The 20286-nt window shown below is 47.7% G+C and overlaps 1 protein-coding gene across 1 annotated transcript in view; it reads right to left on the bottom strand.

Annotated features, from left to right (window-relative positions):
• The window catches only part of LOC144165041 (uncharacterized), a 57820-nt gene extending 47502 nt beyond the window's left edge, over positions 1-10318 (bottom strand). The window contains exon 1 of the mRNA XM_077695199.1: positions 10187-10318. Coding sequence (XP_077551325.1) covers positions 10187-10294 — 108 coding nt within the window. The 5' untranslated portion in view covers positions 10295-10318. The remainder of the gene's footprint in view (positions 1-10186) is intronic.
• Between the last annotated feature and the right edge of the window lie 9968 nt (positions 10319-20286).

The raw sequence follows: 20286 nt of genomic DNA, 5'->3' as shown, positions 1-20286 counted from the left end.
ACGTGCTAATAGGCTCTTTTTCGTAGCTCCCGAGTGGCCACCCAACGCTGACGTCAGCGCTGTCATGCGAAGAATTCGCACGGACAAAAAAAAAACGCTGTTTAAAGAAGAGGACGATAAGAAACTACGAAGAATGCAATATGCGAGAGGTGCCAAGTTTGATTGACAACAGCTACGGCGCCGAGCACTCACGACCACGGCACGAGCTCGCGCCGGCGACCAGCCAATCGAAAGCTGCCAGCGACAGCGGCTGGCGGCAGAAGCGAGCCATTGAAGAACACTGAGAAAGAAGAGAGACTGAGAAGTGTGGAGAGTGACCGGGATGCTCGGCGGTCGGGCGACCGGACCCATGCCGTGCTCCAAAAGGTCCTCCACAGGTGCAACCTACAAGGCATCTCATCCGCAAAGAATTCGTCCCGCCGGACATCGGTGAACGACAGCGGCGCTTCGAGAAATCTGTGTTCCCCACGACGGTGACGGGAGCTCGGAGAGCGCCGTTCTACCGCGTCAACGACACACTACTTGGACATTTCAAGGCTACTTCGACCTGTGCCGGTAGCCGCATTTTCTGCGTCCTATTCCTTTATTCCCGGAGTGTGACTCCCCCCAACCCCGGTTTGAACGAATAACTGTTTTACCGTATTGTGACAGCTGCCCATTCTTCTTCTCTTGTTTATCTCTCTCTGTTGTGTGTATTTGTTTGGGATTGGGGTTACATAAACAGAAAGTCTCGTTTCCACAGTTTACTAATTTTTTTTATTATTGTGCGAACCTGACAGCGCCCCGGTCCCCCTGGCATGTCTCATCCTCTTACCCTGCAATGTAGTGCCTCTAACAAGCAGCCTACAGTAAAAAACGGCGGCGTACGGTGTACCTCGATGGTTGGTATCGCGCAATTCAGGGCGAAAAGGGAGCCGAAATGTTGTGCGCCTGATAGTGAACACGTCGCATTAGAATAGAATAAGGCTGCTATTCTTACTACTCTTACTCTCGCCCAGACAACGACGGGTTAGAGAGAGCCACGCCACTATGCAAGGACGGCTCTTGTAGCGAGCGCGTACGCCAACCGCTACAAGGGGAGGGATAACTTTCGTAGCACATAGTTTATTGTGCGGAACACAACAAAACAAAAAAAATTGGGCCCATCTCCCCACGAGGGGTGACTCGAGTAAATGCGTCGCGTAGGGGGTGGGTGTATTGCGTTAACGTTAGTGTTTAGGGGGTAGTGGTGGGCTGGCAGTGAATGTGTTAACTATTATTGCTTATTACTATAATTATAAGTATTTCTTTCATATATTCATTATTACTTTCGTGATTTTGCGACTCGAGTTCCCCCTCGTGGAGAGATGGGTTTTTCTTTTTTTTTGTGACGCAAGTGAAGGCAAGGAGTAGGTTGTTGTAAGTCGTTATTTATTTATTTGTTGCTGTTTTCGTTGTATTGGACGCTGAGAACAACGGCTTTGTGGTCGCTAAATTGTACTGTTAAGGGGTCTTTAAGCAGTGGTCGTGCGTTGCAGCAATTGGTGAAGACGAGATCGATGCAACTGCTGCCATGTATCAGCAGCTTCTTGACGTAGTTTGAATGAGTCAAGGATATAAGGCGCGTTCGTAGCCTTTGATTCTGGGTCGGTTTTGTGGCGCAGTGGGAAGAGCACCATGTACCTCGCGTTCCGCCCACAGGGTCGTGGGATCGAAACCAGGCGCCGATAACTATTACTTTTTTTATATAATGTAGGGGGAGGGGTGCGGACGGACAACAACGCTGCACCTGTTGTTGAGAATGAGGAAGGTAGGGGGAGAGACGCGCACCTGAGCCTCGCCGCGACGCGCATGCGCAGTGAGCGTGTGGACGCCGCCGCCGACGGTCGAGGGACATCGTGCGACTAAGATCTGCTCCTTTCGTAGCAAATGTCGTCAAAAGACGATAGTCTTTGTAGACATTTGCCAAGGAAATGCCCCCCCCCCTTCTTGCTTTCCCGCTCACCTCTCATGCTGTTGCTGCACAGTCGCGCTCATCCCAATGTAAACACACCAAGGGTTTGCTCAAGGCGATTTGAATTTACCGCGTTCCACTGCTACAGGCCGGGTGGCTCGATGCCAGCGCTGGAGTTCAGCGGAGACACGCGTGAATGGAGGCGGCCGACTACAAGGTTTATGAAACCGCGTGGCCGTGCTCCACGTGCGTTCCAAGCAGAACGTGGAACCTAGCTAGTGGAACTTCTCATTGCTATTGCGGCGTGATTTTTTATATGCCGCGGGGAGGCGGCAGTTTTCTTCAGTAGATGTAGAATGTCATTAGCTATCGAAAAACCAAGCATCCATGAGTTTTTTAAATGCAGAGCATTTCTTTAACTCGCATGTAGCGTCCGCCGTCCGTCCGCAACAGCTCAGCGCGCAGGCGCACCCTCTCCCCCACTCCTCTTCTCCCGCATCACGCTACCCTCCTCGCTCTCAACAGGTCCGCACCCCTCCCACTACACTATATAAAAAAATAATACTTATCGGCGCCTGGTTTCGATCCCACGACCCTGCGGGCGGAACGCAAGGTACATGGTGCTCTACCCACTGCGCCACAAAGCCGACACAGAATGAAAGGCTACGAACGCGCCTTATATCCTTGACTCATTGAAACTACGTCAAGAAGCTGCTGATACAACGCATTCACTACCACCAACTCCCCAAACACTAAACGTTAACGCAATACACCCACCCCCTATGCGACGCATTTACTCGAGTCCCCCTCGCGGGGAGATGGGCCCAATTTTTTGTTAAAGGAACACTGTAAATATTTCTTGTGTACTACTTTCCTGTCTTATATTTGCGTAATATCTTGTACTTGTTCAACAACGTTGACACGTATGAACATATAAACCGGACTTAGATGTTTACGTTAGGCTGTGAGTGTATAAGACTATTGCGCAATTTTAATTTTAATTTGGCCGGGTGGCTGAATCGAGTCACCTACAGACAGACAGAGAGACAGACAAACAGACATACAGACAGACCAAAATTCCCAGGTTTAAGTAGCCCAAGAAAGACTATCGTCTTTAATAATCTGCTAGCGCTACTCCTGTTAGCATTTTATTTTGTACTCTTAACTATGCCATGAATTCTGTATTGTTCTGCATTTTGAAGGCTTTATTATTATTCTTCCGAACATTGTTACTGTCTTGTTGAGTAGCGTGCAGGAAAAGATTTTCATAGAACGTCACCTTTGCCTTAATCAGCGCGGAATTTAGTTTACTTGGACACTTAAAAAATTCAGCCAGCTTATGAGGCTTCCGAGTACGCAAGAACGCCTTATAAGTTTTGTTTTTTTACTAATCATTTTTATTTGAACAGGGCCTATCCAAGGCTTCCTAATCTTTTTTAACCTTCATTATCTTTAAAGAAAAAGATGATCCGTAAGGACGACAAAGTATTTGCGATAATTCAGTGTATGCGTCGTTTACGCTGTTCTTACCGTCGATAGTTGACCAGTCCTGTTCCAGTACACGCAACTCGAACGCGTCCATGTTAGTGTTTTAAAATGATCCATACGTGAACTCAGGGGAACGACAAGTCTGTGCTAATCTGATTGTGTGTAAGCGTTAAATATGGGGCCGTGATTGCTAATATCACAGGTTATTGTACCAGCTGTTTGGACCATGGCATCACAGCTAATAACAAAAGTATCAAAAGGGACTGGCTGGTCGGTGTAACTCCAGGGGGCGTGGTTATTACGTTGTACCATCCGGATGCGTAGTTTCATGCTAAATTCCCGAGTAAGACTGTTATTATCCACTAAACTTATATTTAAATCCCCTCCGATGTGTACGTTGTACTTATTCAGTGTGGCGTGGTCAAGTAACTGTTCCATAATCAGCATGTACGCCCTCGGACTACCAAACGGGGGGCGATAAGTAACGGCAAAAAGGCCGCTTCTGTGATGTAAGCACGCTAACTCATACTCCGTAAATTGTGCGTGAATTGTGCGTTAACCTTGCAAGGCATATGCCAGCTAACATGCAACGCTACCCCTCCACCACGCGTTTTAGTACGATTGATTCTACTAGTGGTTGTAACCTTGAGTACAAGCATAACGCTATCATCGAGATACTACGTTTCTGAAAACATGATGACGTCAAAGGATAATTTAAACTCACCAAGGAACACAGAAACTTGGTCTTGCTTAGGGGATAGAGAGCTTACGCTAATATGAATGGCTGAGGTTGCGCCTTTTGCATTGGCAGGCAATCCGATTTCTTCTGGAAACCCAAAATCCTTATAATATGCCTGTTGAAGTGACGCTCGCTTGCCAGCTAGACGTCAGCAGGGCTTAAACTGTTTTGCTAAGGTCAGGGTCAGTCTCAATGCGAATCCTATCGCCGTTTTCCAGTTTGCGTGCAAAGATCTTGCCATTTCTAGTAAAATCGAATCGCCATCCGCATTCGCGTTTCTTGACGCTAGCGCAAGTAGTTGCTTCAATGTCGGCCTACGATGTTCATTCAGGGAAATCTGTGATTCCTCCGAGATTCCCATCTCGTTGTTTTTCACTATGAATTTGCTGAATTGCTCCAGAACAGAGTCCCGCTTCTCGCGGCTTCTAAGCTGAACGACAATGTTGGACTTCCAACCTCCCTAGTTGGCACGCTATGGCACGCCTTCGTGTCACCAGCGGCTATAGGTTCACCTATCACATCCCTACATCTTGCCGACGAGATCCGCAACGTCTTCGTTTTCTTTTTGAGTGACTACTCGAATTTCTACGTTTGACCGCCGCGAGTATTGCTCACACTGAACAACCTTTTTTTCGAGTTGTGCGATGTTACGAGCATGTTCCCGGAACGGGAACATGCTCGTAATTTTTCTTTTTCAACGCTTTCGCCCGTTCAACTTCAAACTTATTTTTCATATCTTCAAACACCTTATTAATGAAGCCCATGCTCGCCTTCATTCCTCTAATTTCAGTACGGAGCTCGTGGAGATCATTTCGGTTGTCCCTGTCATTAGACGTACACCGTGAAACCGGTCACCTAACCAATGGGCCACCCCAGAGGCCGGAGGGTTACGGGTTAGCAGCGGTGAAGAATAACAACATATGTAGCCCATCGGAAAGAAAAAATAAGATGCAGCTGTCATACACTTTCTTCCTCAGGGACAATGGTAGGCTGCCATTCATTATCTGGGAATGTCTGACGTATGCACTCCACCCCATTGTTATCCTTCTAATTATCTCTGCCTCATGGTTGGGATCCCGGGTCATAACTTGGCCTAAGTAGATATATTCGCTTACCACTTCCACTGCCTCAGTACCTATCTGGAACCGCTGTGCTGTCCCGAGGTTATTGATCATTAATTTGGTTTTCTGCTAATTAATTTGCAGGCCCACGGTTCTACTCTGTTTGTCCAGTGCGGAAAGCATGCTTTGCAAATTGGCCCCGGAGTTCCTTAGCAAGGCAGCGTCATTACCAAATTTGAGGTTTCTGAGGTATTGTGCATTAACCCTTACTCGCACCTGTTCCCAATCCAGTGTTCTGAATACTATTGTAAACATGCTGCGAATAATATTGAAAAGAGTGTGTCTCCTTGCCTGACGCCCTTCCTGATAGGTATTTTACTGGTCCCCTTATGGAAGATGATCGTAGCTGTGGACCCATTGTAGATATCCTCTAGTATTCACACAGAATGCTCATCTACAGCCTGGCTCCGTAATGCCTGAATGACTGCTGAGGATTCGACAGAGTCAAATGCTTGCTCATAACGGCAGCGGTTTTAGCGGTGGCGTAGAGGCAGAGCATCCGCCTCGCCTGAAGAAGGACCGTGGTTCGAATCGTGGTGCCGGAGAATTCCCACAGGATTAAAAATAAATACTCGTATTGATAGAATTGCAGAATGGGCCTTGGGGCGAAGCCTGACCCCGGCGACCATTGCCGGTAAGGCACTTCTTCACCAGACGAGGATTGGCCACCCTGGTGTAGTAACGGCCACAACCTACTAACGGCCACAACCTCCCATGAATACGCTGATTAACCCATGGCCCCGAGTCTCCAATGCAATCCAATCCAATCCAATGGTCCTCGCGCTTTCGCAGCACGGCCGTTCAAGGTCCACGCGAAACTGCTCAACCTCGGCCAGTGCAGCTTACGCTACAAAAGGCAATTTTGGAGCATAGGAATGGACTCGAGCGGCGCGTAATAGCAGCGGTTGGAATCAATGAGAGAGGCATTCGCCCTGTAGTGGACCTAGTGGACCGTTGATTTTGATGATGATGATGCAACAGCCGGGTCTGTGACGAAGAAACAGGGGCCGCCGGCTGTGCTGTTCCTCCTGATGCAGTTCTTTTTAAGCTCGTATCCACTGCAAAGCCTCTCTGCTTGAGTATTAATAAGAAGCGACGAGACGCAATTTCAACTGCACAGAAGTTCTAGGCCTGACCTTGACGACAGCCTCCACTGGCATCGTGTAAAGCTCTCTCCGGAGCAGGTTTCCCCGCCCCGCGATAATCGGTTCCCAGTATAGGAAAATTCATACAGAAAACTAAATGAAGATCCTGGACCTTACATTTTGATATACGACGGCTTGTGTTTCCCCTGGAAATGGTTCTTCCCAGCAATGCGTTTTTTGTAAGTGATGGAGCCGACTTGAAAGATAACACCATACGCTGGGCCTTGCACGCTGGATTTCCCGCACAGCCTGTTGTGCAGTGCACATTAAATCATTGTGGATGGGGTATGATTATAGAAAAGCGAAAGTATCCGGAAAAATTACGACTATTAGCCGCTTAAATGACTACCATAGGCAGAGTTTTATTTAGTTGCCGCAATTAGTTCAGAGTAAAGTTAGATGATTACTTTTTGTGGTCAACACAAGGCAATCTGCTGAAAGAGCATGGATTCAGAAAACTCCTGTGACTGGCGTTTTTTTATGGGAACTGAAATTGTTTTGCAAGTAGCCGTTAAGACAACTCTAAAACTACGCACAAGGAAGAAGCTGAAGCTAAACGCAATCTTCTTAAACTAAAAGAACATTCCACACAAGGTGGTTCAGGGTTCAGTTTTTAATATTCCACCGCGTTTGGCTGCGCCCTTCTGTGAGCAGGCACTGTGCATTGCTATTTCAACCGCGAAATTTTGTAATCTGGTTAAAAGCAGACTGATAAGGGGGACATATAGGACTATTATTGCAAAAAAAAACGCTAGGTATTGATATACGCGAATAAAAAGCGCGCTTATGTCCCCCCAGAAGGCGCGAAATAAACGCGTATAATATTTTGATGGCTACGAAAGTGCGTCTTGTTACTTAGCACCAAACAATGTGCTGGTAAGCAAAGAAACCTCAGTGCAACGAACCAGATTAAGAGTACTGTGAACTTGCCACCGCTTCCCTTTTTTAGTCGCCTGCTGCCATTTATTTTAGATGTTCAGGGAGTGGTGACGCTGAATGGCCGCGTGCCTTCCCGCCCCGTTTCCGCCATAATGAGGCTCTCACTCGTGATGCCAGTTTCCGCCGTAGCGCACTTTCTGCCGCACTGCCGCCTTCAGCCATAGGGAACTGACATCCACCGGGTGGCAGTTTCAGTTGGCATGCAGCTACGCATCGTCCCACTGCGACGGACCGTCGGGTTACGGCGAAGAGTGCATCACGGCGTCGCAACGCGGCGGAGAGTCTCACTACGGCGGAAAACTTGTGCATTACGGCTGAGCGTCGCAACACGGCGGAGAGTCTCACTACGGCGAAAAATTCGTTACGGCTGAACGTCGCAACACGGCAGCAGAAGGGGGGACAGTTTCAGCAGTTCAAATGTTCTGCAGCTAGTTTCATGCACCATTGTCACAACTGTGCGTTCCGTGGAAGAGCCTGCATATATATGTTGACGTGCCGTTCCCGCCTTTTTATTGTTTTCGGGCACTTTTATTTTTTTGGGTGTTAATTGATAGCTCTCAAGCATAAATATATTCCACGTTTTTGTACTACAATAATAGCCACTATGTCCTCAACCATAACCGCGCGCGCGCAATATCTCTTAGTTGTGTTCAGATTATTTAGATTGCTATTGTGAAATATACACCTTGCAGCAACCAGAACAGTGTGCAGCGAGTCCGGCGCTATTGTGCGGTACATTTAGAATCATCCCAGTTGCCTCCTCCGGCAAAAAAAAACGCCTTGAAATGCTAGAGTAAGTGGAATAAAAATCAATCTGGAGGGAATAAGGTCAAAAGAACATGAGGGGGCAATACCTATCTTTAACCTTGTCTTAAGCCTTGTATTTAAAACAGGCCCTGAAAGCCCTGTTCTGACTTACGGTACGCTGGCGACAGCACCGTGAATACAGATATCACTGAAAAAGAAAAAAAAAATAACTCGTGGCCTGAGCCAAAAATGGAAAGCTTGTGGGCTGAAAACTCGTGGCATGTTCAGATGGAAAGAGGGGGAGAGAGAGATGAAGACGAACCAACCGGCAGTACTGGGACTAACTTTGCAACTTACTTCTTTCTCTTTAGTTCCAGTTAAGTAAGCCGTTGAGAGTAGTAAGGCAAGAATTAGTAACCTACCATAAATAAACACCGTGCCGTTAAAGAAGTACAAATGCAGAAATTGGAGGGGACTTTTACTGACCTTTCAGTTGGAGTTTTGACATTTTATATCCCTGTTACACGGGCACTTTCAGTCCGGATGGAAGCGAAGCGCGATTTACTTTTCCAGCGCGCTCGACACACCGCCGCAGCTACACGGTACGTGTCGATCCCGATCGGGAAGTTGCACCGGTTGCGCTCCCGTACGCCAGATGGCGCTAAAAATATACTTCGCGTAAGGCCCCTAAAATAAGATCAAAGTGTAGTAATTTTAGGGGCCTTAACTTCGCGGCATAGAGTTAATACTGACGCCTTCGCGTCCCGCGTCTGGTAACTGCGCGGTCGTAGTTATACAGAACTATGTAAATGTTACTCACGCTTATTTAGGTAAAGTTATTTGATACGATTTGTGGCATTACTTGAAGTTGTCACCGTCTTTGCCATTACTCAGCGGGACGAGAGTATCACCGCTTTCGTCCGATCGCGTTTGGAAACTTCAGTCAAGCTCGAGAAACCAAGATTGGATCGGGCTCGATCGCGATTGAAACTGCCGTGTAGCAGCACCCGATCCGAATTGAGCTCAATCCGACTCAACTCATTCGCGATTGAAAGTGCCCGTGTGACGGGGCTATTACGCAGAGGCTTTGACTTGATTTATTTTGGGGTGTAACGCGTCGAAGCTACACATGGGCTATGAGGGACGGCGTAACTACAGCTCCGGATTAATTTTGAGCACCTGGTTATCATTGCCGTGCACCAAAATCCCAACCACACGGGCGTTTCGCATTTTGCCTTCATCTGAAAAGCGGCCACCGCGGCGGGCAATCGAGGTAAGGGAAAGGCTGTTTCCCTGCCCGGCTCCGACCCCGCTGGTGCTCCTCGGTTTGGCTGGGGCTTCGGGTTTCTCTTAGAGGTTTTCTTTGCTGTTCCTGGTTCTACTTCTCCGGTGGGCTCTTGGTGATTTGTTACAGCAACTTTCAGCCGTAACGCACATTTAGCCGCACCACCACCTTCAGCCGTAAAAAATAAACACGTGAAACACGCGAAAAAATAAAACAAGTGCCCTAAAACAATGAATATGCGAGAAAGACGGGGCAACATATATATGCAGGCTCTTGCACGTAACGCACAGCTGCGACAATGGTGCATGAAACCAGCTGCAGATCATTTGAACCGCTCCACGGCTGAAACTGTCCCCCTTGCACCGTGTTGCGGCGTTCAGCCGTAATGCACTTTTCGCCGTAGTGAGACTCTCCGCCGTGTTGCGACGCTCAGCCGTAACGCACTTTCCGTCGTAGTGAGACTCTCCGCCGTGTTGCGACGCTCAGCCGTAACGCACTCTTCGCCGTAACGCGACTTTCCGCCGTAGTGGGACGATGCCGGAACGAAACCATCAGCTCTAACACGCTCCTAGCTGTAATACGACTGTTCGTTTGGTGCTGCAGACGTTCTCCTAGAACGGCTCTTCACGAAGCTTTTCATGGAATGCTATGAATTTCGCCACTTAAACGTGTGAAGTACGCTGCTTCCATTTCAGACATGCGAATGTTAACAGGGGCTTGAATGACGCACTTAGGGGAAGCAGAGCTCGGGATAAGTTCATCCTGCGGCAACAAAGAAAGTTTAATTACCTCAAAAGCAGGATTCATGGCAGACGGCTTGAGTCGAAGGGGCTCCAAACCGAGCACGCCCATGGCCTGTATTCCTTTCTGGTTGAGCTGCACCAACTTTGTGTTCATGGTTGGCAGCAGGGCGAGGGTGCTGTCCGCTTCCAGGCCTTCCACGAGCGAAAAGCTGACGCCGGCTTTGGCCACGGACATGTTCCTGACAAGCTGCGCGAAAGGGCTCGTGGTGTTGATCTAGTCTACTGTTGTGACGATGCTTGCGACCCCCTGAAGTCATTGAATAGACGGATGTCGGGAAAGCATAATGAATATTCATTTGCCCACGCCGTGAAATCAACCTGGCATGCTCTAAATGGATCACTGGCAGTGACCAACGGTTCACGAGGTATGCAGTTCGTCGCTTCAGCCAATTGTCCTCTCCCGGGACGCGTCACATGGCGGCCGTGGCGTCACGACCAGCGCACGTGCTCGCTGCGGCCGGGCGGGTGGTTGGCTACACATTCTGACTGACGCGCAGCGCGTATGCAGTGCGGCTGCTTTGGGCGCACACAGTAGTAGTTTTAAATTCAGAGCATTTCAGTAACTCACAATGTCACCCGCGTTGTCCCGTCGTAGTCCGCACTGTCGTTGTCCGCACCCCTCCCCCTACACTATATAAAAGAAAATACCATCCGGCGCCCGGCTTCGATCCCTCGACCCTGCGGGCGGAACGCAATGTACATGGTGCTCTACCCACTGCGCCACAAAGCCGACACAGAATGGGACGCTACAAACGCGCCTTATATTGTTGACTCATTCAAATTACTGCTGACGAGCGCTCTCTCGTCAGCAGTTGCCACAAGTGCAACAACATTAACGTAACGCAAACTACTTAACGTCGTGCGCCCCCGGAAATGCTCCTCATTTGATCGTGCCCCTCGCGAGGGGGATTTTCTTCGTGCATCGGGTTTCCGAAGGTGGTGTGCTCTGCCGCCCTCGGCTACTCATGGTGGTAGGAAAGCACCCGCATCCGACTCTTACGGTTCCCCAGCCGAGGCCGCCTTAGGGAAAAGTAATACGTTTGAAATACGTATAAGTATGCTTGAAGTGCACTTCAAGTAGGCTTTGTATTTGTACATGTATTTCAAGAGAATTAAAATGCATTGTCTCCAGTTTTAGTAAATATTAAAAATACAGATTTTTAATGGGGGGGGGGGGGGAATACAGTGCTTTTAAGTGCCCTCATAATAGATTAAGAATACACTGAACCTCACGAATGTGCGCATGAAGTATTCAGAATATAGTAAAAATGCATTTCTTCCCGCCAAACAATTACGGTGTAAATGCACTGTAAATAGAATAAAAATACACTTATCTAACTGCATTTAGAGAAGCTATATGAGTATACCTCAAAAGTATGCTGAAGCATAGAAATATACTCCGAATATGTTGTCTAGGGTTCGACGGAAGTCCGTCTGGTCAGGTGGTAAGTTTATAACAAAGTTGCGATCAGCAATGCTTGAATTCTGTGGAACCCAGTATCGAGTTCACTGTTGAGAAAGAAGAAAACGAAGGCCTGCCCTTTGTTGACGTTCTCGTGAGGCGCACAGAGAATGGACTCGCCTTTTCTGTGCACAGGACGGCGACCCACACCGGCCAGTACGGGGTGCGGACAGTTTATCGAACGCCGTTTGATCGAACGCCGTTCTATCAACGGACGTTTTATCGAAGCCGTTTTATCGAAAATGTTTTTCTCACCCTTTTCATTTGCGAATTCAGCAGTAAATATTTTTTGTTTCCTCTACGCTAGGTAATTCAAAAAGATTGTCTCCACAGCGGTTCCTTATTATTTATCAAAATTTGTAGCATTTATAGTAGACGCCTTTTATTTCCTGCATGCTTTTAATGTTTTTGAGATGCGCAAGGTTTCTCCCCGTCAATTTCTTATTTGAATGATTGTGCAGGCGGAACTTCTATAACGACTCTCCGTCTCTGTACAGCCTCCCATCTCATCCGCAGCATACACGCCATATAGCACTAATCTCTCAGAAGTTCTTGGCACGAGATTTGTCCAGATGCAAACAATTGGACCACATGGTTCGTGTAGGAGTTGCGTGCAAACCACGTGACTAGAATAATTGGGGGAGGGCAAGAGTTTTCATCACGTAATGATGAACCAAGGCGCAAGGGATATATTTGGCAACACCAACCTAAATACACATACAAAGAATACTGCTCACGGGGTTAGGTTTGCTATTATACTACAGCGTAAAATTCGGTAATATAAACAAGGGGGACATGCTTGAGTGCAATCAATGAAGACGCAACAAAATGTAAAAAACCTAATAAAACAAAGGTGATCGAAAGCACGGGAGAGACGCGTCAACATATATATTTGCAGGTTTTTGTATGCAATCCACGGCAGAGACAATGCAGGTTGTAGCTAAGTGCAGGTTAGGTTAATGCGATGGCCAGTTAAACAAAATAAATTCCGAAAATTACAATGAAAGCTGCCAAACCACACTTTCGATCAAACGGACGCAGGTGGTTCGATAAAACGACATTCGATAAAACGTCGTTCGATAAAACGGCGTTCGATAAAACGGGCATTTTGTCGATAAAACAGCGTTCGATAAACTGTCTGGGAACAGCCAGTACCTGAACTTCGCCTCGTGCTACCCCGTTGCCGACAAGACATGAGTTGTTTCCTCCTTTGTAACCCGCGCCAAGCGCATCTGCAACGGTGAGGAAGAACTAGAAAGAGAACTAAAAAAGATACAACAAGAATTATCTCAGAATGGGTATCCGCAGAAATTCACCACGAAAATAGAACAGCGAACTTTGCCTCCTGCCGAAGATGCACCGAGGTGAACATTCCACTCCAGGGCAACAACCCTTTACGTCGCCGGCGTCAGCGAAGCCCTTTCCAGGGTATTTTCCAATTATGATTTACGTGTTGCCCACGTGCACTGCGCGAAACTTCGCGTCAAGCTAGTGAACGGGAAGGAAAAGCTCGCAAAAGAAGTACCCTGGTGTCATGTACAAGATCCTGTGTGGCGACTGCGATTGCGTATACGTTAGTGAAACTGGAAAGTTCCCGAGGCTACTCAAGTAACACCAGCGTGCCGTACACAAAAAGAACGTCACCATGAATGCACTCGCTGAACACGTGGACGCTCATAATCACAAAATTGACTGGGACAGTGCCACAATCATCGCAAAAGAAACAAACGCAACAACCAGGCTCATCGTGCAATCGCTTGTTATTTAAACGACATGAGATACCATCAACCGGGCAGAGGGCAATATGCCCGGTATCTACGCACGATGATTACGACGCATTTTGAAAGCATGAAAACCGCGACGACGTACTGCCTCGCCTCATTGTGATTAAAGATTCCGTAGGGGACCCGAAACGTCAATTTTATTAATTTGACTTGGCAAGTGACGCAACTTTGTTATGGAGTATACTCCGAATATATTCCAAATATATTTCAAATGCCTTTTATGTTCGTGTAACCAACAAGGTAGAGATACACTCTGAATGCATGAAAAATATTTATTGAAAATACATTTTAAATGTATTGAAAAAGCTTTGCCGAAATACATATCGAGTACACTGCAGGCGCTGCTTCAGTTGCTCAATCGTAAGATTCCCGTAGTACAAATACACTCTACGTATTAGAGAGAAACTCGGTGTACAAATATGTAAGCGGCGGTGTTTCAGCCCAAGCGGCAAAGCAAAAACATCCAATTCAACGACTATATATCTGTATGAAAACACTTGCACTTTGCAAGAGTTCTTACGACGGTATCGCTGTGGAGGCTTTGAAAATTTTCTTTTTCTGAAAAATATTGGCCTTAGATGGACAACGCTGGCTTAGATGGACTTGCGAGGGCGAGGAACCGGGTGCCTCTCACTGAAGCTCACTACGTCCTCCTCCGTAGCCGGTACCTGCGGCGCACCCCTCCTTCAAGTTTTGTCTGCCCTCGCTGCGTTTCTTTGGCCTGTCTTGTGGTGTTATTTTCGACCTCCTCAACATGCGGTCGTCGTGCGGACGACGGCGCGGCAGCGGCGTTTGTCTCAGGATTGCCGTGTAGCCAAGGTAAGCACGATTTACCAGCTATTTGCGTGTACGGTGTCGCACAACAATTAATCGACGTATGTTTGCCTTCGATCGAAGAGTGCTAACGCCCTTTTGAAATCCACACGTGGTTGTGGTTGTTAGGCATAGCCCACCTGCGAGCAAGATTTCCTACCGTAACTACTCCGTGCAAGGGAATGTACTCACAAATCATCGAGAGCAAGAACACGCAAAAAAAAGACGTATTTTAGTGATTTCCTTTTTGCGCTTATTTTTTAGCTCGGTCCTGCTGAGTGGCCGGGGGGCTGTTGCTACGAGTTTTCTTGTAGCTCGAGTTAAGCCTGTTCTACATGGTGCGTTTTTCGCCTGCGAATTCGGTGCAACGAACATTCGCACTTGCGAAGTTCGCAATGCCTGGAAATGTCGTCTACGTGGCCTGCGAACGTCGCGATTTTCGCACTTCAGAAACACATTGTTTGCACACCGAATTAGGTCTGCCACGAGCAAAGCTTGTTGTGATGTTAAAAAATAAGTTTTATCGTACTTTCTAGGGAAGTTGTTTCAGATTGTTTTGCAGTAAATATGAGTTTATTAGCGGTTTCATTAAACAATCGCCAATTATTTTTCAATAAACGCATACATAGCAGAGATGACAAACACAGCAAACAACCCTTGGTTCGATTGCTGTGCGTCCCTAGCACAGTTTGGTGTACCTCGGACGGGACTGCTTCGGTTCTAATGTACTTCTTCCGAACTTCTGTGATGTCCGCGACATGCGCAGATAGCAATTAAGCCTTCGTTGAAAACGGCGCGCGACATCGTGTTGTGAACACGTGTACGCTTGTGTTGGTGTGCCCGCGCTTACGCCGCGCGTATGCAAGCAACGCCGTCTGGTTTCTAAACGTGCAAATGGTGATGCCGTGACGTGCCCGTGACGTTCACCTAGCTGTGTTCCTATTGGCCGCAAGTTCCGGCCCCTCTACCACCTCCAAGCCGCACGAGCGGCCTTCGCCGGGGTGCTCGATTATTCCAAGCATTTGGCACTTTGCCGCAGCAACGAAAAAAGGTCGTTTTGCCGCACGAGCGGCGCCGCACCCGCGAATTCGCCGGTAAAATCGCACCATGTAGAACGGGCTTAACTCCGTTCTGAGCTTATTGAGAACGAACACTTGAGTAAACACAGAACAGCCACAAACGTTTTTAGTGCAGCCTGTTCAAAGGAAGTCGGCCGTCCATGTTTACGCGATTGAGAAATTTGCGAAGTCTTTTCACGGACGCAGCATTTTGTTTTGTTATGTTTTGGGTTCGCAGCAGCCGCTCATAGCCGCGCATGTTCGCAGCAGCCCCGTTCTACATGGAGCGAATTTCGCCTGCGAATCCGCTGGAACGAACATTCGCACTTGCGAAGTTCGCAATGCCTGGAATTGTCGTCTACATGGGGCCTGCGAACGCCGCGATTTTCGCATTTCAGATGCGCCTTGTTTACAGACCGAATTAAGTTTGCCACCAGCAAAGGTTGCGTGATTTTATCAAGGGTGGTTTTATTTTACTTTCTTGGCAAGTTGTTTCTGCCTGGTTTGCGGTAAATATAAGTTTATTTGCGGTTTTATATAAGAATCTCCAATTATTTATCAATATACGCACAGCCAGCAGAGAAGACAAACGTTTTGGTGGGCCCGCGCTTTTGTCGCGCTCATACAAGCAACGCCATCTGGTTTCCAAGCGTGCAAGTGGTGCCGAGCTGTGCTCCTATTGGCCGCAGGTCCGGCTCCTCTACGCCGCACACGCCGCACGAGCGGCGTTTGCTCGACCGCTTCAAATGTTTGGCACTTTGCCGCAGCAACGAAAAAAGGTGGTTTTGCCGCACGAGCGGCGCCGCATCAGCGAATTCGCAGGCGAAATCGCTCCATGTAGTACGGGCTTTACGGGGAAGGAACTCAGTTTGTGGCATACGTGCATCCCACTAATGCGCATGGCCGGGACAGACGGCGAGATGCCGACTAGCTTTCGCGATTTTTGTCGGGCGCATGTCGCCCTTCTGTCAACTAAAGCCATAAAAGAGTTTCTGCCGGCTGTTTGGAAGTAACTAGCGTCACTAAATAAGCGCCTTTATTTAGTGACGCTGAAGTAACGAAAAGTGTTGATTGATTGTAGGGTTTAACGCACCGACGCAACGCAGGCGATGAGGCGCGCCGTAGTGGAGGGCTACAGATTAATTTCGACCACCTGGAGAACTTTAACGCGCGCCGAAATGGTACGCACGGGCGTTTTTGCTTTTCGCCTCCATCAGAAAAGCGGCCGCCGCGGCCGGGAATTGAACCCGCGACCTCAACCAAAACTGTTAAAAGCGACCCACGTAATGTTCGGCGCAAGTGGCTGTAGCGGCAAGTGGTTCATGACCAGGGACTTATAATGGTTTGTCCATCTAAGGCAAACTGTACCAGAGTCGCCGGTAAGTAACTGCAGCATTCGTTCTTATCGGTTTCCCTTCCTACCGCCACCCAGAACCATAACCAGCAAAGGAAGAACGGAGAAGGAAGGGGGGCGCGGAGGGGGACTGCGAGGGAGGCAACCAGTTCCCCCACGAGACCCCTTCGGTACCCGGTACCGGTCCCCGTACGGCCATGTTCGTCTCTTTGTTCATTTGACCGCTCCCCCAGAACTTCCTGAAACTTCAGGACGTTCCACCCTTCCTCTTTTGTGTTTCCTAGCAACTTATTCGTTCCTTGCTCTGTTCTTTTCGTAGTGCATTCGGAACATGCGTGCGCGTTCCGAGAGGCCCTTTGGACGCTCGTGGTCGAGTGAGAATTTCAAAAATGTGTTCAAAGGCACCGCAGAACAGCAAGTCTAGAGCGGGTGCGCGTGGCCTGCTTGGCGGTTGTGTGTGTCTAGCGGCCCCAATTGCTCATTTGCGTCTAAAACGTGTACTTAAACAAGTTTCTGTCCAAGTTATTTGAAAAACTAGAATGGCCACCATTTCAAGTTAATTCAATCACCTAAAAAAGAGAAGCATAGCGCTAAGAACCCTGTTGCATGTTCGGTAACGTTGTTAACTTAGCTGTGTCTTCTTTTCCTAATTTTCGCTAATTTTTATCCCTAGATTATGTGTATACTTAAACCTCTCCTCCACCCCCACCCACCATTTTTCTTTATAATGGTCTTGAAGATACATTATAAACAAGGGGCATTGTTTTCACGACAGGTTTTTTCTGTTTTTCTTTGAAGGGAAAACTAAGAAATTCTTGCTAACAAAGAACGTTGACACAGCTAGAGAAAAGGCCTCACTGATTTATGATGTAATTGCCTCTAAAAAAGAACTGTTTCAGTAATATTAGAGAGTTTTAGCATAGCGGCTCCCGTACGCTACGCTAAGGTTAGCGGGTAGCGGGACCGGACTGCGCATGCGCGCGCGGGGAGTTCGAGGAGGTTGCCCCTCAGCGGAGGGAAAGAGCGGGCATGGCGAAGGCAGGCCGCGCGGAACTAATCCACCCCACCGTGACGAATTTGCTCTCCCCAGTCGCGCCCCGCTACCCGCCGCCGTAGCGTTAGCGGACGGAGCACGCTATGCTAAAACTCTCTATTTTCCCCTGTTTTCTTTTCTTTTCACTGCAGGTGCTGGCGAAATTTCGCGCATGGGAGAATCCGAAGTACGAGGACTCTGATGCACGACGCTGCATCTGCGCTGGCTACAGAGATGGTTGAAAGGCATTCATTCCTGCTGCTTAGTAATGGCGAAATTGGCCACTCGGCTGAGGTGTCCAATGAACACATTTCAAAATGCCGATCTGTGTGCATACCCATACAAAAATGCCTTATGGGCGTCTATAGAAAAATGTATGGTGAGCTATGGCCGCCTATGGGTCCCTATGGTCACCCATAAAAGTGCATAAATTAGGCTATAGCCAGCTATTGAAGTTTTTATGCATCCTGCACTAGAGAATGTAAACCATACAATTCTCTTTAGACGACTATAGAACATCCTAGTGTGTTTAGTCTATAGAGTCACAGCTATTCAGGCTACTGTAGCCAGCTAAAGAAAAATCTATGGCTTTAATTCTATAGGCCAGCCGCGACAAAGCTCTTTTGGCTGGCTATAGACCATTGTTTAGCTTTAAGTCTACAGACTTAAAACCATTCAGCTGTCTTTTACCAGCTATTGAAAAGAGTTCATGCTAAAGCTAAAGAGAGAAAGCCATAAAAGCTCATTTGGCTGGCTATAGGCCGTTTTTTAGCTCTAACTCTACAGACTCAAAACCATTGAGCTGTCTTTTGCCAGTTATTGAAAAAGATTCGTCCTACAGCTAAAGAGAGAAAGCCATAAAAGCTCATTTGGCTGGCTATAGGCCGTTTTTTAGCTCTCACTCTACAGACTCAAAACCATTGAGCTGTCTTTTGCCAGCTATTGAAAAGAATTCGTCCTAAAGCTAAAGAGAGAAAGCCATAAAAGCTCATTTGGCTGGATATAGGCCGTTGTCTAGCTCTAAGTCTACATAATTGGAACCGTTCATTCAGCTGTCTTCTGCCAGCTATTAGAGAGAATCTGCCCTAAAGCTAAAGAGAGGCACCCATAAAAGTTCCTGCGGCTGGCTACAGCGCAATATATAACTGTAAACCTTTAGACGTGGGACAATTAAGCAACATTTAGCCGGAATTAGGAAAGCGTTTGGCGCAGAATTTAGAGGCTTGCATCCATAAAAGCTTCCTTAGCTAACTACATAGTGACATAAGCCTCAACGTCTACCGCCGCTAATAAAAAAGTGTTAGCCTATAAAGGTATAATTCGAGCGCACCATTAAATTCTATTCCGCTGGTTCCAATATGACTTATGCCGCGTAATTTATACACTCATGATTTACCTAGCTACATCTACAACACAGACTGAATAACGATGAGGAGGTTCATCAGCCAGTTATATGAAAGGTTAACGCTCAAATTCAGGTTGCAACTTTGGATACTGTGCGTCGGAAAAGCTTGCGAATGAATGGAGACCGAAAGACGTATAAGTTCGGAGAATTCTTCCTCTGCAGCCCTTCGCTGCCGCGGTCAAGTGAAAAAGCGGGCTTCTCTGAAAACGGCCTTCTCAGCGTCGAAGAAAATTGGAAAGAACTTTCGCGGCCCCCGTTCCTGCGGGCGCAGTCAGAAATATGGTGGCATCTGCGAACAACCGCATTCCTTCTCCCGCGGAGCTCACTTTGAAATTAGTCATTGAGAAAGGGGGAGAGCGACCCAAGCTGGACCGAAGGAGGCAGGGAAAGGAAGTTCTGGGAAGCATTGAAAAGGCAGACGGAACCACGACCGGCCGGGGAGGTGCGGCGTGAGTTCCCCGCGCGTCGACGCTGTAGCCCGGTCGTGGGAAGGGAAGTTTTCGGGGAAAAGAGGGTCAGGCGTTCCATGCTGTGTTAGTATTCCTGCGCGCAGCAATAATAGTGGCAGAAAATTTGATAACAGATATAGTTTTTTTGGATGAAGAAAACAAAACGTTAAGCGATGTTGTATTTGCCAAATAAAATCATTACCAGAAAACAAGTTAGAAAAAGGTCGAAAGATTGGCACATATCTCCGCACTATTTGCTAGCGCGATGGACCTGCTTATACCAGGATGTACTCAGTCAGCCACATCTCGTCTCCTTGCTCATGTGCGCGGGCATGGCACGTGTTGCCAAATGTTGGAAATTTACGACTCGACTGCAATGTGTTCGTGTTGATGGTGTGACGGCAAGCAAATGTGCCGCTTTCCGCTGTCGGAAATTTCGGTGTTTACGGTGACAGTGTTGCGATTAATTCAACATCAACCCGAAGTCATGCGAAAATGGATACCTGCGATACCACGACATGAATTTCATCGTACGCAAAACACCAGGGTGAGTGATCTTACGAACTGAAGAGGCTGTGTTGTGCGAGAAATGCAGGACTTTTTTTGGTGTTCAAGAATACGTTTCCAAGCTACCCTGCACCACATGGGCATTGCAATGTACACAGAAGTGAAGATTTCGCCGCGGTGATGAGACAAATATAATTATTTTTTCGCGAACTGAGAAAACG

The sequence above is a fragment of the Haemaphysalis longicornis genome, unplaced genomic scaffold (assembly GCF_048455015.1).
Source record: "Haemaphysalis longicornis isolate Haplotype H1 unplaced genomic scaffold, Haemaphysalis longicornis Haplotype H1 scaffold_14, whole genome shotgun sequence".
Taxonomy (NCBI): domain Eukaryota; kingdom Metazoa; phylum Arthropoda; class Arachnida; order Ixodida; family Ixodidae; genus Haemaphysalis; species Haemaphysalis longicornis.
This window is presented reverse-complemented; position numbering and strand designations above follow the sequence as displayed.